Raw genomic sequence first — 20,077 nt, 5'->3', positions numbered from 1 at the left:
GAGAGCCCGATGCGGGGCTCGAACTGGTGAACCACGAGATCATGACCTGAGCCACCCAGACGCCCCTGATTTTGATACTTTTTACTTCCCTTCCATCCTGAAACATTCTTCTGCCTGGGATAGCTGACATTGAACTCTTCTACAGGGTCCCCTCCTGCCTCTCCAACCCGGTCCTTGCTCCTTTACCTTTCTTCCTTGCCCTTCCCCACTGGGCACTCTGTCTAAACTGCCTCACTCCCACCCCCTCTCCTATCTCTCGGCCAAGGCTGTCAGCCATTCCCAAAGCTACTAACCCCCACCCCAACTCCTCATTACTTTGCTGGCAATCAGGCCCACATCTACACTCCCCTGTGAGTAACAGCAGCCAATGTCTGAGGGGCATTTATCTCAGATGTATTCCAGGTACAGGCTTAGATGTCTCATGTACACCAATTCATTCAGTCAATATGAATAATCATATTATATCCCAACAGATGGTGTTCTTACCCTCTATTCTGTACATAAGGAAACAGAAAGGTGTAGCAGCTTGCTCAGGATCAGTCAGGAGTGGCCGAGTCTGGCTTCAAACCTAGCTGTGCTTGGCCCTTCATCACTTGTTAGTCCCATCCCAAGCGTAAACTCACTTATGTGTCCAACTAAATCTACAATATTCATCCCTTCTACAGGCATTTCTTGAGCATGTGCTGCCTGGCACTGAAGAGGCAGATGGAGAAAGCGGCTTCTGCCCTCAGGGCACCCTACAGAATGGCTGCTTTCCATCATCAGGATTTCTAGTCAGGGCTCATCTTGGATGCAAGAGAGTCAAATCCATTTTCAACTGGTACACACATATGCACACACATATGCACACACACACACACACACACACACACACACACACACACACACAGAATCTTTGACTCTCTTCTAGGTGTTCTGTCCCTACCATGAATAAGTTCCATGAATTCAGCTCATGTCTTTTCCTCCCTGTGCTCACTCACCAGCATCCTCAGCCAAGAATTTCTTCTCACGTGAACTGCTGCCTTAGACTCCTTCCTGTCTCTCTCAAAGCAGCCAACAGGTAAATACTGCTAATATTCTGACCTCACCAAGTTATTCTCCACCTCAAAAACCTTCATGGGCTAAGACTCAACTCAAAAAAAAAAAAAAAAAAAATGCTAAAAGGCCTTTGTAGCTTAAGCCCTCCTCTATCCCTATGCTAGTGTTTACCAGCCAAACTGGATAATTCGCTGGTCCCCAAAGGCACCTGACATTTGCCTGCCTCCCCAAAGCCTGCCTGAGTCATTGGGCAGGCACCTCTCAGTTCTGTCAACCTCCTGCCCACCTTTCCAGGCCCTGCTCAAAGCCTAACCCCTGTCTGAGGTTTTCCTGTTTTTCCCCAGCCTCTCAACTCTACCAATAAAATGTTTCCATCGATGTAACTGTAAGAACTCATGAACACGTCTCTTCCATCACACAAGACCACAAGCCTCCTGAGGTCAGGTGTAGGGTAGAATCTATACCTGATACTCCCTAGATCAAGCACAGGGCCCAACACATAGTAAGACTCAGCAACTATTTGCAGAATACATGAAAACTCTAACTTAAAGTCACTTAAAATTGGTTTCCTGAACAAAAACTAGTAGAAGTTCAGGGGCCTTTTGTTGTTTAAAAAGAAAAGGGACGAAGGGGGCAGGGGTAACCACTATAGAAAAATCGAGATTCATGTTTAAAACTGTGAGAGAGGTAAGGGAAGACAGGGATTTCTTCACTAGAACAAGGACTCTTCCTTTGTTTGCCACACAATTTCAAATATCTTATTACAAAAACAACTATTAGGAATCACCACAGGACTCCCCATTACAGTACTTTGCTCATTTTTTTTTCAGATTTACCAAAAAAATGTTTATTTTATAAACATTATTTTCTTTTAATATTATAATCTGTAAAAACATAGCCAAGAGCTAGATTCTTTCCATTTAACTGGCATCTATCAGATTCACTGATAAAACAAGACAATATATAAGCTTGAAACACACTCTAAAGAGTCACCTGGTGGCAGGGAAACCAACGTTCATAATCAAGGGCGGAGGCAGGTGGGTGTGTACTGAATTTCAGCTGCAAGGTGAGCATGCCTCACAGTCAAATGCTAGAATGTACAAAATGAAATCACCACTAACTTGCTAATGTTCAAATATAAAATTCAGTGAAGAAAGGAAAGAAGTTATACTTTCTACTGAAAGGTCCTGTTTTCATGTAGATAGTCCCTATGACCAAAAATGTTCCCAGATGCTTTATGTCTGTTGCAATTAATACAAACCGTAATACACCTGTTGCTATTAGTCCTAATAATCTGGGCAAAACTGCTGTATCTGGTCACACAAAATACATTGCACGATTCGTGATTTTTTAAAGATGTGCCTTCCTATTAACACTTTATTTTATTCAACTAATGCGAATCCACATACTTTATAAAGATTTCTAGTAATGCAGATTAAAAACATTAGCAATATCTTTTTGAAAGCCACATCTTTATTTTACTCTGAAGCTAATTTCATATAATTAAGGACTATAATCATGGCCTGTGTTATACACAGCTTTCTCTACTTTTATGAGTAAGCAAAACATGATGGGGAAACTATATGTTTTAACATTTGTACTTGTTCTCATGCTTAATGGATCAAAAGGTTTCACAACTAACGGCTCAACTAGCCATGTCCTAAGTTAAAACACATGGCAGGAAATGAAGTTTTCCATAAAATAATATTTAGACTCTTCTACTGTTCAATAAAATAACAATGCATTTGCCAACTTTTACTAGCACACATTTCTAATGGTTTGACGGGGTCAGCATCTAAAAGGAAATTCCATCATACTGATTTTAAAAACTGGTTTTATGTAGGATATTTTAATGTTATTGCTGCTGCAAAAGTCTCTGCGCAGGAAATAGGTCTTTCTGTGGGAAACCTGACTGGCTTCCTCTGTTTACTCCCATTCATTCGTTTGCTGGCTTAAAAATTTAGACAAAGCCAGGATTAGAGATAACTTTAAACAAAAATACAGTTAGGGCATAGAGAATTTCAGAGTCAAAGGAAAGTTCAGTCATTATTCAAAATAGAACATCATTTTGGGGTGTCTGGGTGGCTCAGTTGGTTAAGCGTCCGACTCTTGATTTCAGCTCAGGTCATGATCTCACAGGTTCATGAGACTGAGCCCCATGTCAGGCCTTGTCCTGACAGCATGCAGCCTGCTTGGGATTCTCTCTTTCTCTTTCTCAAAATAAATAAACATGAAAAAAATAGTACATCACTTCACACATGAGGAGATCAAGGTCCAGAGAAATTACTTAAATTGTGGCAGAAAACCAATCTGATGAATAGGAATCTAACTAGAAGAAAGCGGTTTTACTGAAGGGATTTGCTGAAAAGGAAAGATCACAAATTTCTGTCAAGTGACAACTTCTGTCAACACCAGGTCCCGGCATGACAAATGGACTCTCCCTGCTCCCACCAAAGGCTACCCTGTCCACTTGGGCTGAGTTTCCTCTCTGCCTTCTCCAGCATACATCACCCCCTTTGGCCCTCTCTGTTAGACACACGCGAGCACTCGCATCTTCCACCTCACATCAGCTGCCAACACCTGTGTGTAACTTACCATCTGCCAGGCACTTCACATACACTCATTCATTCATTCTTCACAACAACCCTAGTCAGCAGGTATTATTATCATCATTCCCATTTTACATATGAGAAAACTGAGGTCCCAGGGCTCATAAGTGGCAAAACAGAGATTCAAATCCAGACACCTGGCCACTGTGCTTTGCTGCTTCTCAAAATATAAACAAAACAATCCTCTCCCTTAATCCAACTGTCTCGTCATTGATCTGTTCCTATTCACATAAAACATTTTCAAAAATTATATATGGCCCTGGCTCCAATTTCTTAGCTCCCATTCTCTCTTCAGCACAGTCTAGTCAGGCTTTCACTCTCAGCAATGTATTACCAGTCATTCTGGTCACCAACCATCCATTTTGCTAAATCCAGTGACATCTCTCAGCAGAGTTCAGCACAGTTGGCCACTCCGCCTTTGAAACACTTTCTCCTGGGTTCACCAACACCCTGCTGATTTCCCTCAGGCCTCGCTGGCCCTTTCCTCTTCTGCTTCACCTCTAAATGTTGACACACCCCAGGGCTGAGTTCCAGGCCTTCTTCCCCCACTCTCTACATGGCTTACAACCTATTATTTCCAGCAGTGAACTCCAAACTCACATACCCAACTGCTGATTTCAATTTCCATTTCAAACAACACATCCAACACAAAACTCTTTTATCTCCCCAAGTTTCTTCCTTTGTATTATTATGGAAAACTTAAACATATACAAAACTAATAGAAATAGTACAATGAATCTCCATTATAAACATGACCCACATTCAACAGTCGATAGAAGGTGATAAAACTCAAGGCTAATCTTATCTGTAACTCTACCCACATTCCACCCTCCCACCTCAGATTATTCCAAAATCAAGCACTTTATTTCCCTTCCTGCAACTTGTCCTTCTCCATCATTATCTACCTGGATTATTCAAATCCCAAAGCTAGATATCTCTTGGTTTCTTCTCCTCTTACTAACTGCACCCAGCCCCCAACGCAAATCTGTGAATGCCATCAGCCCTACCCCTGTTAGATCCGCCCACTGTTCTCCATCCCTATCACCCTACTCTAAGCCACCATCACCTCTCCTGGGACTGTGTCAATAGCTTCCAACTGGTGTCAAACCACAACAAAAGCCCAGTGTCCTACCAGGCAAATAGATGGCCCATTTAAAATATAAATCATATGTCATTTCCCTGCTTAAAACCTTCCATCTCCCTGCACCCCGCCCCTCCCCGCCCCGGGGCATCTGAGTGGCTCAGTCAGCTGAACATCTGACTCTTCATTTCTGTTCAGGTCATGATCCCAGGGTCCTGGGATCGAGCCCCAAGTTGGGCTCCACACTGAGCGTAGTGCCTACTTAAGATTTTCTCTCTCCCTCTGCCTCTCTCCCCAACTTGTACTCTCTCTCTCCAAAATAAATAAAATAAAATTTCCATCCCCTTTAGAATAAAATCCCAACTCCCTGCACAAGGCCATAATAGTTTATACAACCTGGGCCCTGCCTACCTCTCATCCTACTACCTTCCTCTGAACATCTCAAGCTAGTCCTGCCTCAAGGCCTGGCTCTTGTCTGTTCCTCTGCCAGAGATGCTGTGCACGTGGCTGGCTCTTTTCCTCTTGTCTTGGTTCCAATGTTACACACCAATTTAAAACAGCACCCCCGTCCCCAGCCATTCTTGCCTCCCATGACAAAATTACCCTGTTTTATTACTTTAAGGATATATCACATCCGACATTCTCTGGCTTATCTGCACCAGAATGAAGCTCCACAGACAGCAGGGGCTTTGCCTGCTTCATGCACTGTTGTATTTCCTGCCCCTAGAACAGGGCTGGGCACACAGCAGGCACTCAAAATATGTCTGCTGGACCTAAAATAAAATCTATTTCAGCTGATTGGATAATAACAATGGCATAATGTAATAACGGAAATAATGGCGAGTAATGGAAAAGAGCCTTGCCTTTTAGATGACTTAATTTATTGAGCAGAAGTGTGTCAGTGAAGAGCACTGACACTGTACATTTTAGACATTAACCAGCTCTAGGCATAACTAAAAAGTAGCAATACAGGCAGTGCCTACAGAACACATTGCATTGCCACTTCATCTCTTGAGGTGGAGTGCGTCACCATCCCGACTTGACAAAGTGACCCATCCAGGGCAGTGCAGGTAATCGACCACAGAGGTGGGATTCACACTTGTTTGCTCTACTCAACAAATGTGTAATGAGTGCCTATTCCATCAGCGCTGTGCTGGATACTGTGGCTCCAACACTGCTAAGCTGGGCCTTCCTCCAAGGAGCCTCTGTCTTTGCAGGTTTCCACTCACAGAGTGAGTCGTGCACCCTGACGAGCCACAGGCCTACTGCCGGGGCCATCAGACTAGAGCTCCCTGGGAGTTTCACCAAAAGACTAGAGCCCAGGTCCCCTATAAGCCACACAGCTACCTCTCAGCTGTGGATGCCTGAGGTTTCACCCCACCATGCTCTGCCGTCAGAACTGACAGCGTGGTAGGGCTGGAATGCCAACTACTGCTCATCCTAGGCTGGATAATCTGTACGAGAGTCTCTATCAGACTCTGACAAGCACAGCAAATTAGGTGCCCAATGGTTAGAAACACTGCATATTAAAGAAATGCCGGGGCGCCTGGGTGGCTCAGTCGGTTAAGCGGCCGACTTCGACTCAGGTCACGATCTTGTGGTCCGTGAGTTCAAGCCCTGCGTCGGGCTCTGGGCTGACTGCTCAGAGCCTGGAGCCTGTTTCAGATTCTGTGTCTCCCTCTCTCTCTGCCCCTCCCCTGTTCATGCTCTGTCTCTGTCTGAAAAATAAATAAACGTTAAAAAAAAAAAATTAAAGAAAAAAAAAAAAAAAAAAGAGATGCCTACTCCCATGTCCCCAAGTTGAAGAAGGCCATTCCACCAGACGCTCTTCCCAAAACGTGTAGCTGATGACTAGCAGAGAATTGGAAGGGTTAAACTGAGGACACGGTCCAGATCTTCAGCTAAGCAGCCCATCGCACCCAAACCCAACCCTCAGCAAAATCACAAGTCAAGCAGACTATCAACGCTCAGTAATCAACACAGGGACCATAGGACCCCCAAAGGTCTCTGTGCCAGGAGCCCAGCCATTTGACTTTATTAACTAACCACTGTGTCAGCCCCAATCTCTCCTTTCTTATATCCAGTAACACTTAAGTCAAGTTTTAATTTGGAACAGAGATGAGGAGATGTGAAATTTATCTTCCATTGTGTGGCTCAGTCAAACTTTGTCTGAACCAAGTGCCACATTTTTTTGCTGTCATAGAAAGAAAAAACAGTTTGATTATCAAAGGTCTGAGTTCAGAGACTGAGTCCTTCATTTACTTAAGCCAGTCCTTTAAATGTAGGCCTACAATGTCATTTTCATCCAAAACGGGGCAGTTGTGAGAGTGAAACAGGATGCTGGCCCAGGCAAATCAAGAATCAGGGTCATCACATCGAAGTCTCTGAAGTCTTAATTTCCTCACCTGTGCAGGTAATGGGGGCAAGGATCCCTTCACCTCCCTCCCGGGGTGGTTGGTGAGAATCAAGCAGCAACCTGATATAATCGAGTGCTTTGTCAACAAAAGGGTAATGACACACATAAGCATTTTTGGATAAGGCTTACACTTCTAAAAGAAGCAAACTAGTACAATTACAAAAGGATTCGTGGTTTTTCCACAATCAATTAGGTGCATAGAATCAGTCTCTTCTGAGCACAGTCCCACTAAGAATCTGAGGTGAAGGGCTTTATGTATCGTGCTCAGGGCCACAACCCCAAAACCTAGTCTAGTGTCTTGCATATTACCAAATAAGTGCATAAGAATTCGTGATTTTAAAAATTCTTTCCTTACCAAACTCTCCCATCAAATTGATAGACAGTCCCTCTTGCTCAGTAAGCCAGCCTTCTAGAGGCCAAGCATGGAGTGACCCTCCAGTGAAATCTTAGTCACGCCTCTACAATCCTTACTGCATTACAAAATCTTACTCTTATCTCCTTGACATTTCCAAGGTTACCCAGGCTGCTTATTCTTTGATCCTTAAGAAAAGACTGTGCACTTGAACACAAACAGTCAAATGTCATCTAATTCAGACCTCAGCTTCCTGCATCAGCATGACCTCAGGCTGGTTACATTTACAGCCTTAGATAAGAAGCATTAACATCATAATACGGTCATTCAATAAGTTCTTTGCAGGGAACTCAAGGCCCAAGAAGGAAAAAACATTTCTGGGTGGGTGAGTGCTCCATTCTTTGCCCACTCCAGGAGGGGCAGCAGGGTCCTTTGGCCCAGGAGTCAGAGACGGGGCTCAATTCCCCTCTGGTCCAGGGAGCCGCCCCTAGCGTATCTCCTAGGCTCCACTTCCTCTTTCATCCAATGCAGATGCTATCCTGTTCTGAGACTACTTCACAGACTTGAAGTGAAGAGCAAGTGGCATGCTGAGAGCTCTTTCTATAAAGTGTACTTGCAGTACAAATTAAACGCAAAAGTGGTATGAGACGGTGGTCCCGTTCCATTTTGACCCAGCCTGAGGTACTGTTCATTCTGGCAAGTCCAAGATCAGGCTCCTGCTTCTACCGCTAGGAGCCATCCTCTGGAGGGATCGGGGTGAGCCCTTGCTGACCTATACCCACTGAAGTTGTACCTCAGCCACCATCTAGCTTTATCCAGCTCCTCCCAGCTCCTCCATTCTGTTCAGGAGAGGAGAGGAAATCAGAAACAAACGAAAAAAGGGCTGCAACTGGAAAGTTCTTCTGTCAAGGTAATACCATGGTTGCAATGACCCCTGTCATTTTCCGACTTCTAGGCATGAAAATTCTTAACTTTGCAATCATTCTATTAGAGCTTACATTAACTTTCTGTGTGGTTTTCTTAAACTTCACTCAAAATAACCCCTGACAGCCTCAGTAACTTTGTCCTGTAAAATTCTGAAATGCTACTCTACTTCAGGGATTGGCAAACTATGATCCACAGGCCAAATTTGGGTATTTTGGTAAATACTGTTTTATTGGAATACAGCCACTCAGATTTGTTTATATGTCGTATATGGCTATTTCACACAACAAAGGCAGAGTTTTGTAGTGGTAACTAAGACAACATTGCCCATGAAGCCTAAAATACTATCTGGCCCTTTACAGATAAAGTATACCAAGCCACGTTCTAATTTTACCTGCCTCAAAATACAACAGAAAAGAGTGCCGTCCAAGCGTGTTAAATAAACTGCTTTTTCTTCAAAACTGGCAAGATCTCACTTAAAAAAAAAAAAATTAATGTTTTATTTATTTTGGGGAGAGCACAAACAGGGGTGGGGCAGAGAGAGAGGGGGACAGAGGAGCCAATGCAGGCTCTGCACTGACAGCAGCAAGCCCGACGTGGGGCTCAAACTCACAAACTGGAAGATCATGACCTGAGCCGAAGTCAGATGCTAACCAACTGAGCCACCCAGGTGCCCCCAAGATTTCACTTTTTAAACAGAAATCCTAACAAATCACACATTTACAAAATGAGCATTTTTGTGTGTTAAGTGAGCCAAAAAGAAAAAAGTATTTTCATATTTATCATCAGTGGGAAAAGTTCATTTTTACAGATCCATAAATCTATCATGCTGAACTAATTTTACACGGACTTTTCAAAAAAACAAATCAGCCTAAAGCTGAATCCACAAACATACTACATACACTTGGTCCCAAAGCAATTTTCTTTAGAATTAGCTTGAAAAGCAGGGCCTAAACAATTGTCTTTTAAAGTGTATCCTACTATTTTATAGGAAATTTTATTGTCCGGAGGGCCTGGGAGGCTCAGTTGGTTAAGCATCCGAGTTCAGCTCAAGTCATGATCTCATGGTTCCTGAGTTCGAGCCCTGCATCGGCTCTGTGCCGACAGCTTGGAGCCTGGAGCCTGGAGCCTGCTTTGGATTCTGTGTCTTCCTCTCCCTCTGCCCCTCCCCTGCTCATGCTCTGTCTCCTTCTCTCTCTCTCTCTCCTCTCTCAAAAATAAATAAAGATTAAAAAAATTTTTTTATTGATCCTCTTTGAGCTATTCAGTTTTATATTTAACTGGACAGCATGACAATATTCAAAACAACTTTGTAAATAACAGATGAATTTATTATTTAAAAATACCTAGTTTTTCCAGATGCATGGGATTTCACAAAGCATAAATATGTAAATATTTCATTGTAAAATACCATACATTGTTTTTTATAAGTGTTTTGGCAGTCTAATAAGTAATTAATAATTGTTCTCTTAGGGTTATAGAACATTTTGGTGTTTGTTAAATGGGTTTTTGGGGAGAGGGATAGACAGAGCACCTTCCTTTTCTTCAGATTGTTACATTCTCATAAATATAAGAAATGATTAGATTTTATACATATAACAAACAAAAATACCCCAGGATGATTTTTATCTTTAGAGAGAAGACATGAGAAGGAAACTGTCATTTTAAATCACAGATATATTCGTAGAGGATTCTCATATTGCCAAGTAATTGTTACTTTGCTATGTTATATAAATCTACTCTTTGCAAATTTATATGTGTATATGCATATACATACATATTATAAATGTTAATATATGTGTGCACATGTTAAATTAGTTTTAGGAGTGTAAATCTGATAGCACTCTCCTTTTTTTTCTCCTTTTATTAGCTTATTGCTTTGCATTTTATCTTTTTGAAAATTATGGAAATATTCAAGTCTAAACTTAAATATTTCTAGAATCCCGCTTCATGTTATATCTATGGGTATGTTATTATTTTTTTTATTTTTCTAATGTTTATTTATTTTTGAGACAGAGAGAGAGACAGAGCGCCAGCAGGGGAGGGGCAGAGAGAGAGGGAGACACAGAATCCAAAACAGGCTGCAGGCTCTAAGCTGTCAGCACTGAGCCTGATATGGGGCTCAAAAGTCACAAACTGCGAGATCATGACCTGGGCCAAAGTCGGACACTTAACGGACTGAATCACCCAGGCACCCCCTAAGTGTATGTTATTTTTAATATAAAATGAGTAACTCCAAAACAAAAGTATCCTACTATTAATACCAAAAATGTAAATTCTTACAACAATGCAATTTCTGACCATGCTGGTTTTTTTTTAATGTTTTATTTATTTTTAAGACAGAGAGAGACAGACCATGAGTGGGAATGGGGCAGAGAGAGAGGGAGACACAGAATCTGAAGCAGGCTCCAGGCTCTGAGCTATCAGCACAGAGCCCATTGCGGGGCTCGAACTCACAAACCGTGAGATCCTGATCTGAGCGGAAGTCAGACGCTCAACTGACTGAGCCACCCAGGCGCCCTTGTGACAATGTTTAGAGAAGTATATAAGTTTTTTTTTTACTGCTAGCTTAAATGCACTACAACACTAAGATAAATATATCTAAATATGTGAAGATTCACTCAAAAAGCAAAATCAAATATCCAATTTATGTTTTTAAAAGAAAATGGGGTTACTCACTGAGGTAAAGGGTGAGGATCCTTTATTTCCCAGCCCTTGACACCCCTTCAGGTGGTAGATTAGTTTTTTAGAGTCTGAATATGGTGGGGAAAAAATCTGCACATGGCAAGGGTAACAAGAACTCATCCACCTTCCTTTCTCAGATGTTAGTGCTGTCTCCTTTGATGAAATAAGTTGTTCTAAAGTGGGGATAAGTACAAGGACTTTGAGACAGGGTGCCGAAAGAAACAACAACAACAACAAAGAACAGGAAGAAGAAAATAAAAGAAGTAAGCTACTCATAAACTGTAGGCTATTAAAGTTCTATCCCTAAAATATAACCCTAAACATTACACCTGTGAGGGTAGGTCCCTCAATTGCTGCCATACTCCCTTCATCAAAAATTAATCCATTCAGGATAAAGTAGATGCGGTTTATATATACAGTAGGATACAACTTGGCGATGAGAAAGAATGAAATCCTGCCATTTGCAGCAACGTGGATGGAACTGGAGAGTGTTATGCTAAGTGACATAAGTCAGTCAGAGAAAGACAGATACCATATGTTTTCACTCATATGTGGATCTTGAGAAACTTAACAGAAGACCATGGGGGAAGGGAAAGGGAAAAAAAATAGTTACAGAGAGGGAGGGAGACAAACCATAGAGACTCTTAAATACAGAGAACAAACTGAGGGTTGAAGGGGGGGCAGGGGAGAGGGGAAAATGGGCGATGGGCATTGAGGAGGGCACTCGGGATGAGCACTGGGTGTCGTACGTAAGCGATGAATCACAGGAATCTACCCCCCAAACCAAGAGCATACTGTATTCACTGTATGTTAGCCAATTTGGCAATAAATTGTATTTAAAAAATAAAATAAATCACTGCATTATACACCTTAAACTAATGTAACACTGTATGTTAACTATACTTGAATTAAAATTTGAAAACTTAATAAAAAAAGTGAAATCCAAAAAAAATTAATCCATTCATTCTAAGCTTTAAATGAAAAATTTGAGTATCTGGCTGTCATCTTTTCAAATCAGTTGTCGTATGTCCTATCAGAAAAGGTTCTGAACAAAAAAATAACAAACTCTCCTGGATTGTCCTTCAAAGGGATCGAGGGGTTCCCTGTGAGCCAGTTGTAACCGGGTGCACTGCCAAGCCTCGAAAAACTTGCCGTCACCCAAGGATACAAACCTCCCGTCGAATGACATTTGCAGTTCTCTCCAAGTGATCAGTTTTCCTTTTGGATTTCATTATGCTTTAATAGAAAGTAAAATTAGATTATTAAGTATTATCTTCACAAAAATAATTAAATTAGTTTCCCCTGTAACATCATGACTGTTCAAAACGCACTGTAACATTATGGATCCTAGAAAGTGGTCGGTGAAAAGCTGCGCATCTGACTGAAGCTTAACGGTCTACCACAGGCATGCATATATGAGCCAGATGTTCTGATGTGCCTTCAGGAGTCCCACAGCCATCCACAGGTCAGGGCTTTGAATCACCTCAAACGACACCAGGGCCAAAAACTCACCTTGTGAGAGTAAGGTGGCGCAAAGCACCGGACGTCAATCTCAGCGAAGCAGCCTGAGCGCAGATGGTGCCAACAGAGCTTCGCAACAACCCAGGAACCATGACAGCAGCACACGCCATGGTGCTTCCTGGGTAAACATGAAAGTTAAACCATTTTGAGAAAGCAGGGAAATATTAGACTATCTTAGGGGCCAATGAAGAAGAGTTTGGGTTTTTGCTGGTACTTTTATGTGCTGATCTAACAACACAGCACACATGTTAAAGGCCTAACTCTACTCTGACATAGTTTCTGCCACTATTTAGAGCTGATTCAACTGATCTCCACCGTACGAACATATGTAATTAGCGGTGCCATCGAATATTCATGCTATCAGTTTCCACAATCACTAACCAACCTCACGTGACTCATCTTATGCTATTATGGGAGACTAGATTTTATAACTGCCTAATAATTGTATTCCTCTCAAAGAGCATCACATAAGTCTTTAACATTTCTTGCTAGATAAAGTACAAGGAGCAAATTTTCTGAGGTTCACAGCGACGAAAATAAACAAACCGCACCTATGTGCAGTAACATAGATGAGTATCATTAATATCACGCTGAACGAAAAGAATGAAAACCAAACTCCGAAAAACATATTCTGTGAGTCCAGTCATATAAAGTACAAAAACAGACTAAATTAATCTATCAAGTCAGAAATCAAGTTAGCAGTTATCCTTGGGGAAGTAATAATCACCATGCTATTTCTTAATCTGAATGCTGACTGCATGGGTATTTTCATTTTGTAAAAAGTCATCAAGCCCCAGAAGATTTCTAGGGTATTAAAGATACTCTGCACGATACCATAGTGGTAGTGATAGACACCATTTGTCTAAATCCACAAAACACACAATACCAAGAGTGAGCTGTAAACTACAGCCTCTGGGGGGATTATGATGTGTCAATGCAGGTTCATCAACTCTAACAAATGTGCTGCTCTGGTGGGGGATACTGATGATGGGGAAAGCTACACATGTGTGAAGGGAGGGAGTACGTGGGAAATCTCTGTACTGACTCCTCAATTTTGCTGCAAACTTAGAACTGCTCTTAAAAAAACAAAAAGCATTGAAAATTAATCAAGCTATCTTCCTAGGATTTAAGTACTTCTGTTTGTATATTTCAATAAAACACACAAAAAACAGAAAGATTATCCAACATCGCAATTAAAAAACCTATAGGCTTATCAAAAAACCAGCACGGATCAGGAGTCAGATGATCTATTTTTTTGGTTCCTACCATTCTGTTATCCTCTGCAAATTTCTGAATATTTCTTTGCCTCCGATGGTCCCTTTTAATATGTTATATTGCAATATATATTTGTCCTATGTTAGTTAGAGAATATACAAAAATGTATGTAAACACTTTTTTTCTGAGCTCTTTGGAAGGTACTATATATAAATTGTAATAAATTTGGGGTTAGAAAAATTCAAGCTGTGTGTGCTTACATTCCTACTCCACATTTGTTAAGTTAGTCCTTCATCTGACAAATACTTATTAAGAGTCCATTATGTGGCAGGCACTGGGGATACAGACATAAACAAAACAAAGACTTTCTTAGAGAGCTTACATTTCAGAAAATAGAGACAGAAAAGAAATAACAGTAAATAATCAAGGGATGATATAAGTCAGTTAAAACCAAGTCATATCAAAACGCACTGCTTTCTAACTAGTCTTTAAAAAACCTAAAAGACCAACTTCCTGCCACAGTACATTGTGGCATCACTGTGGATATAAACATGCTACTCACCATTTTTCTCTCTAGTAAATGAAAGAAGCATAAGGCCTTTCATCTCATGTAAGACTACTAAATGTAGTCTCTCTCCTCTGAATGTGCTAAACCTAAAATGCATTCATTGTTGAAAGAAAGAAGGTGAAACTTACTTTAGAAGTCCATGAGATTTTAGAAGTCATTAAGTATGTGGCTGGCTGACTGACTGACATGTAACACTTTGGTCCTGGTATTATACTGAGACCTTTGGATATACACCAGTTGGAACAAGGATGGTGTTTCCATATACTGAAATTCTCACAAAGTTCCTGCAATGGCAGAGACAACATGTAAGAACCAAGTGCTGGCAAACTGTTAAAAGGCAGTCTTAGCTGCAAAAGGAAAGGCTCATTATAATCAGCAAGCATCACCTCACAGCAAGTCTGCGCTCAACTACCTCCTATCCATCAATTCTTCCTCCTTGGGTTTCCACTTTTCTGATTTTTTTCTCTTATTGCTTCCTTTTTTCAGCTTCCTTGGCCTGTCTTTAACTCTTGCTACTTAGGATATCCACCCCATGAAAGACCAGACCAAAGGCTGGTTACATGTCAGTTCCTGTAACAGTTACCTGTCAGTGAAGGCCAAGTCCCCTGATAAAATTTAACTGATACATAGTTAATATGGTAACACTGTTCTGTTCTGGCTCAGTGCTTTAGACAACTATTGCTAAAATAAATTGTCCTCAATTAAGATATGCCTTTTGGTGATTATGCTGTTTAAAGGGTCTACTGCTCAACTGAACTTGAAAATAAGGAAATGGGGGCACCTGGATGGCTCAGTCAGTTGAGCATCCATCCAACTCTGGATTTCGGCTCAGGTCATGGTCTCATGGTTTGTGAGATCGAGCCAGGAATCAGGCTCCATGCTGTCAGGGCAGAGCCTGCTTGGGATTCTCTCTCTCTCTGCCCCTCCCCTACTTGCGCTCTCAAAATAAATAAACTTAAAAAAAAGAAAATAAAGGAATGTTAATTTTTAAAAGTTGTTCCCTCTAAAATTCTAAAATCTTATTTTTTAATGCTAGTAACCATGACCAAGGGTGCCATCTACTGACATATAAAGGGTATTTTTCATCAATTGTGTTCAAAAAGCTTCCCAAAGCAGTAAGGTAATAAAAATAAAAACCAAAACCTACCCACTTTTTGACATACATCCAATGGTTTCATATACTCAATGTAAATATTTAATTACCTCTTGAAAATTAACATACATGAAGGATTTTCTAAAATGATACAAAGAAATACTTCATCAATGTTTCTGTTCTCATAGGCCTTACCTCAACCAAAAAATTCTTAATCAACTCTATTTCTGAAACAGAAAATTCTCATCAATGCCAAATAAAACATAACCACTTACACAGTAAAAAAAAAATTACTGCAGGCAACAGATTAAGCTTACGATTTAAAATGAACTATACTGGTTCAGTAAGTACACTCTGTTTAAGAATTGCCAGGATGTCAGACACTATTCTACACGGTGGAGACACAATAAAGAACCAGACACAGGGTGCCTGGGTGGCTCAGTCAGTTAAGCGTCAGACTTCAGCTCAGGTCATGATCTTGTGGTTCTTGAGTTTGGGTCCCACATGGGGCTCTCTGCTGTTAGCACAGAGCCCACTTGGGATCCTCTGTCCTCCTTTCTCTCTGCCCCTCCCCCACTCATTCCGCCCTCAAAATAAATAAATAAACTTAAAAAAAAAAAAAAGAACCAGACACAAAGCCCTTCTCGTCATGAAGTTTTATTAGTGTCCAATCAATAATAATAAACAGATAATTAATGAGACAAATATAGATTACAATGAGTATCATAAAGGAAATAAGTGGGGGAGTATCAGGAAAGGTCCCTCTCGAGAGACATGTGAGCTGAGACCCGACTGATGAGGAAGAGACAGCCGAGCAGACAGCAAGGGCAGAGCCACCAAGCAGAGGTCTGATCACAGAAACAAGTCTACTATGTTACAGGAACCACAGCCAGTGTGACTGGAGAGCAGGGAGCTAGGTGACAGTGACAAGAGAGGAAGTCCAGCAGGTAGACACTTGCCAGGTGACATCAGACCATGGAAAGAGTATGACCTTTATTCCAAGGACAATGGGAAGCAACTGAAGGGTCTGAATAAGCCAGGAAAGGTTTACATTAAAGGATCTAATTTACATTGACTGAAAGACCTAATTTACATTTATAGTAAAGGACCATTCAAACTACTATGTAAAGAATGGATCACAGAAGGCCAAGAGTCCCCAGTTTTAAGGCTCCAGTCTAAGAAGAGAGCAGGATAAAGCTATGAGATGGCAGAAGTAGAAAAACAGAGAGCCTATTTTGGAAACAGAGCCCTATGACTTGCTAACAGATTGGATGAGGTCTGGGAGTAGTTAAAAAAGAGAGGAAAAAAAAAAAAAGAACAACTCTAAGAGCATTCATACACTGAAATAAAGTAAATTCACAGAACTATCATAGCACCCGTTGATTCAGAATCCTAAGTGTCACTAAGGAATCAAAGCGGCTCCCAGCATTTGGCATTTGGTAAGGGAACTCTAGTGGTTCACGAGTTACGAGAGTGCTTGACCTGAAATCGGTAGAACTGCGTTCAGGCCTGACTCCTTCCTACTTTTTCATCTAGGGCCAGTCACATCTTAACATTTTAAAATCAAATGCCAATAGCACTTCACTGGATTGCTGGAAGGAACAAATGTCTATGCAAGTACCTGGCAAGCAAGAGGTACTAAAAAGCAACTCAATTCCATTAACCCCTGGCCTCTCCTCCCTGCCGAACAACCTAGAGAGGTTATCGGTTTGATACTGCCAATAAACTCGCCTCAGCCTGATGCACAACACCCAGTTGTTATTCAGAATTATAAACTAGTTCTAAATTCGATCATATGCTGAGAATTTTGGTCAATATTATTTTCCAGGCCAGCAGTGTTAACATTTTATGATTTAAACACCTTTTTTAATTTCTAAGTTTGTGATTGCAAATGATCCTATAGCAACTAGTAAGTCTGCTTTTGTCACACTCTCAAGGTCCAAAAATGTCTCATTACAGAACATTTCCATTCCCTTTCAGGAATAAAAGTTTAGTAGTCATTGTAATGTTTTCTTGAAAAATGCTGGGTGGGGTTAAAAAAAAAACAACTGCATTACACGTGTGGTTATGGTTTTACCTTCTCCAGCACAGTATGAACTCAAAACTGGGCAGAACCATACAGGGAACCGCTGCTGGCCAGACAAGGCATATGGCCAACAGCTGGCAGGATGAAAACAGTATAGGAAGCCAAGGAGACTCCCAAATCTAGGTCTCAAGGAAACCAGCACTGCTCTGGCAGAAAATCTCTGAGCTCCAGGGCTGTAGGTTTCATCCAGCTCTGCTTCAATGCCGTCCTATCACAGACAACATCAAAGTTCATTAAGAGCCTAGGTTCTGGAGTCTGACAGATGGGAGTTCTCACCACAATTTACCGCCACTTACCAGCTTTGCCTCCTTAGGCAAGCTCTTCAGCCCCTAAACAAGTTTCCCGTGTTGATAATGGGATTAATATACCTACACCTCACTGGGCTTCTTTAATGACCTCATGCACACAAACCATTTGATAACAGTGCCTGACAAATAGTGTTCATTATAATTAATAAGTAGTTCACTAGTTTTTCTTTTTCCATTTTAGGTAATACAAACTCAAAGTTGGAAAGTTACAAAGAAATTATACATTATATATATATATATATATATATATATATATATATATATCCCAACAACTCCTGTAACTGCTAGGCTACTGACCTCAGATTTTAAAATTCCCCAGCAAATTGTTTTTGCTAGGTCCAAATTGCTTTCTAAAAGGCCTACCAATTTAGACTTCCAAAAACCAAATATGAACGCACCCATTTCTGCACATTCAAAAATGGCTCATCTTTAATTTGTAGGTACTTATGCTGAGAAGCACTGAAGAACTAAAGATGGTTCCCAACCTCAAAATGATCACTGGGACGAGTGAACAGACCCTGGAAGACTGTCCCTTGTCCTCCTGTCTCCAAGATACTACGTGGAAAGTATATGTGTCTACAGAGATACAAGGAGCAGCCATGGAGCTGGGTGGGCTTTGCTGGGATTTCTCCTTTGCCCAGTCACTCCAGAATCATCCCACTTAATTGAACAAGTGTTTCCTAACTGCTGGGTAGGTCTCCAATTATGCTAATATGAGGCCTTCGAGATAACCTTCTACCAACTTTTATGTAACTTACTGATTTTCTCCCAGACTCCTCTTTTCATGACTTAAAAGAGCTAAACCATGTGGAGCTACACCTCAGTGTGCACAAAATTGGTAACTTCATGCAAACCTTGGAGTATGTGTATATAAATAAGCATAGGAATGTGTGTGTGTGCAAGTGTTACCCTCAACATACCATGTAAATATAAATGAAATATGGTATAAATAATTGCTAACCAAGTAAAATGGGTAACTTCCGTGCAAAAGTGGAATGTGAGATCTGAACGCAATCTTGTAAATCATCTCTAACCCAACCCCTTTTTAGTCAGAAGGCAAAATAAGGCTCAATGAATGTAAATATCCAGCTCCCAGAGCAAGTTCCCAACAGTCAGGTTCTGACCCCACATCTATCTCTCAAAGTGCCGTTTTCACTGCATTGCATTCCTAAGTTTGAATAAATGTGGAGTGTTGGAGCGATACCTCCCATGGAATCTCCTTGCACTAAAACAGGCACTAGCACTGCCTTCAAGACAAAGCACCTTTTATTTGCATTTCACTTTAATGTATACAGAGGTCTCAGGGTGATAACTCTGTCTGCAAATACCATTCCTTTGACAAAAAAGAAACCTGGTTCAAATAAATTAAGTACTTTGTTCGGAGGCTTTGTGGACTGACAGGGCCTTCATTTCCTAGACAGGTGGTTTTGGTCAAGATATCCAACTCTGTTATCTTAGTCTGAACATCAATAATACGGAGTAACATCTAAACTCCCAGGGTTGATATAAGAATCATACTTAGTGCAATACTTGGTATATAGCAAACTCCCAATAATAAAAGGTGGTGTCATTACTATTATTACAAGTCATTGTCATTAATAATGATACATGCTTGGCAAACATAGGACTAGAACTCAGCCTGCCTTCCCGGCCGTGGTCCTCTCAACACAATTTAGGGCATTTGAAGATAATCTGGAATAAGGGAGAGAGGCGGGGATGTACCTGAATGGCCGAGCGCAGCCAGGAACTACAACGTAGGCGTCGCCCTGAGCTCAAGGTCACTCGGTGAATCAAAATTCCAAGTGGACTTTTCGTCCGTCACCGGGGAGGCAGGAAGGGAGGTCCAGGAGGCAGAGCTGCTCCTGCCGCCGCCTGAGACCTAGCAGAGGAGCGCCCTCCTCTCCTCAAGGGCGTTGAAGGCCGGGGGGATGCCACCGATTCCGCAGACTAAGGTCCAGGCCTCTCTAAACCCGGCGGACTTGAGCTAGGACGGCAGCCGCAGTAAAGGGCCTCCGCGCCTCCGGCGCCGCGGGGACTTCGCTCGAAGACCTGCCGGAGCTCCACCACCCGCGCGAGACAACTTCCGGTGTCCCAGACGACACGTCAGAGCGGCGCAAGCGATCCCCACATTTTATTGGTCGGTGCCTCCGACAGCCGGCGCGGTGAGCACACCACCTAGCA

General features: G+C 41.6%; 1 protein-coding gene across 6 annotated transcripts in view; it reads right to left on the bottom strand.

The window, feature by feature from the left end:
- OXNAD1 (oxidoreductase NAD binding domain containing 1) overlaps positions 1–19,971 on the bottom strand; it is a 40,594-nt gene extending 20,623 nt beyond the window's left edge. Inside the window, exons 1-4 of one of the 6 annotated variants that reach the window (XM_019435746.2) lie at positions 19,619–19,971; positions 14,538–14,693; positions 12,618–12,744; positions 12,278–12,341 (exon numbers count right to left, since the gene is read on the bottom strand). In XM_019435746.2, the coding sequence (XP_019291291.1) occupies positions 12,278–12,341; positions 12,618–12,736 (183 nt within the window). In that variant the 5' untranslated portion in view covers positions 12,737–12,744; positions 14,538–14,693; positions 19,619–19,971. Of the gene's footprint in view, positions 1–11,099; positions 12,246–12,277; positions 12,342–12,617; positions 12,745–14,537; positions 14,694–19,618 lie in introns of those variants that run through there. The other 5 variants (XM_019435780.2, XM_019435754.2, XM_019435771.2 and 2 more) reach the window with 5 other exon arrangements.
- Between the last annotated feature and the right edge of the window lie 106 nt (positions 19,972–20,077).

This window comes from Panthera pardus, unplaced genomic scaffold (assembly GCF_024362965.1).
Source record: "Panthera pardus isolate Hobbes unplaced genomic scaffold, ASM2436296v1 HiC_scaffold_16, whole genome shotgun sequence".
Lineage (NCBI taxonomy): Eukaryota > Metazoa > Chordata > Mammalia > Carnivora > Felidae > Panthera > Panthera pardus.
Note: the sequence above shows the minus strand (reverse complement) of the source record. Positions and strands in the feature narration are given on the sequence as shown.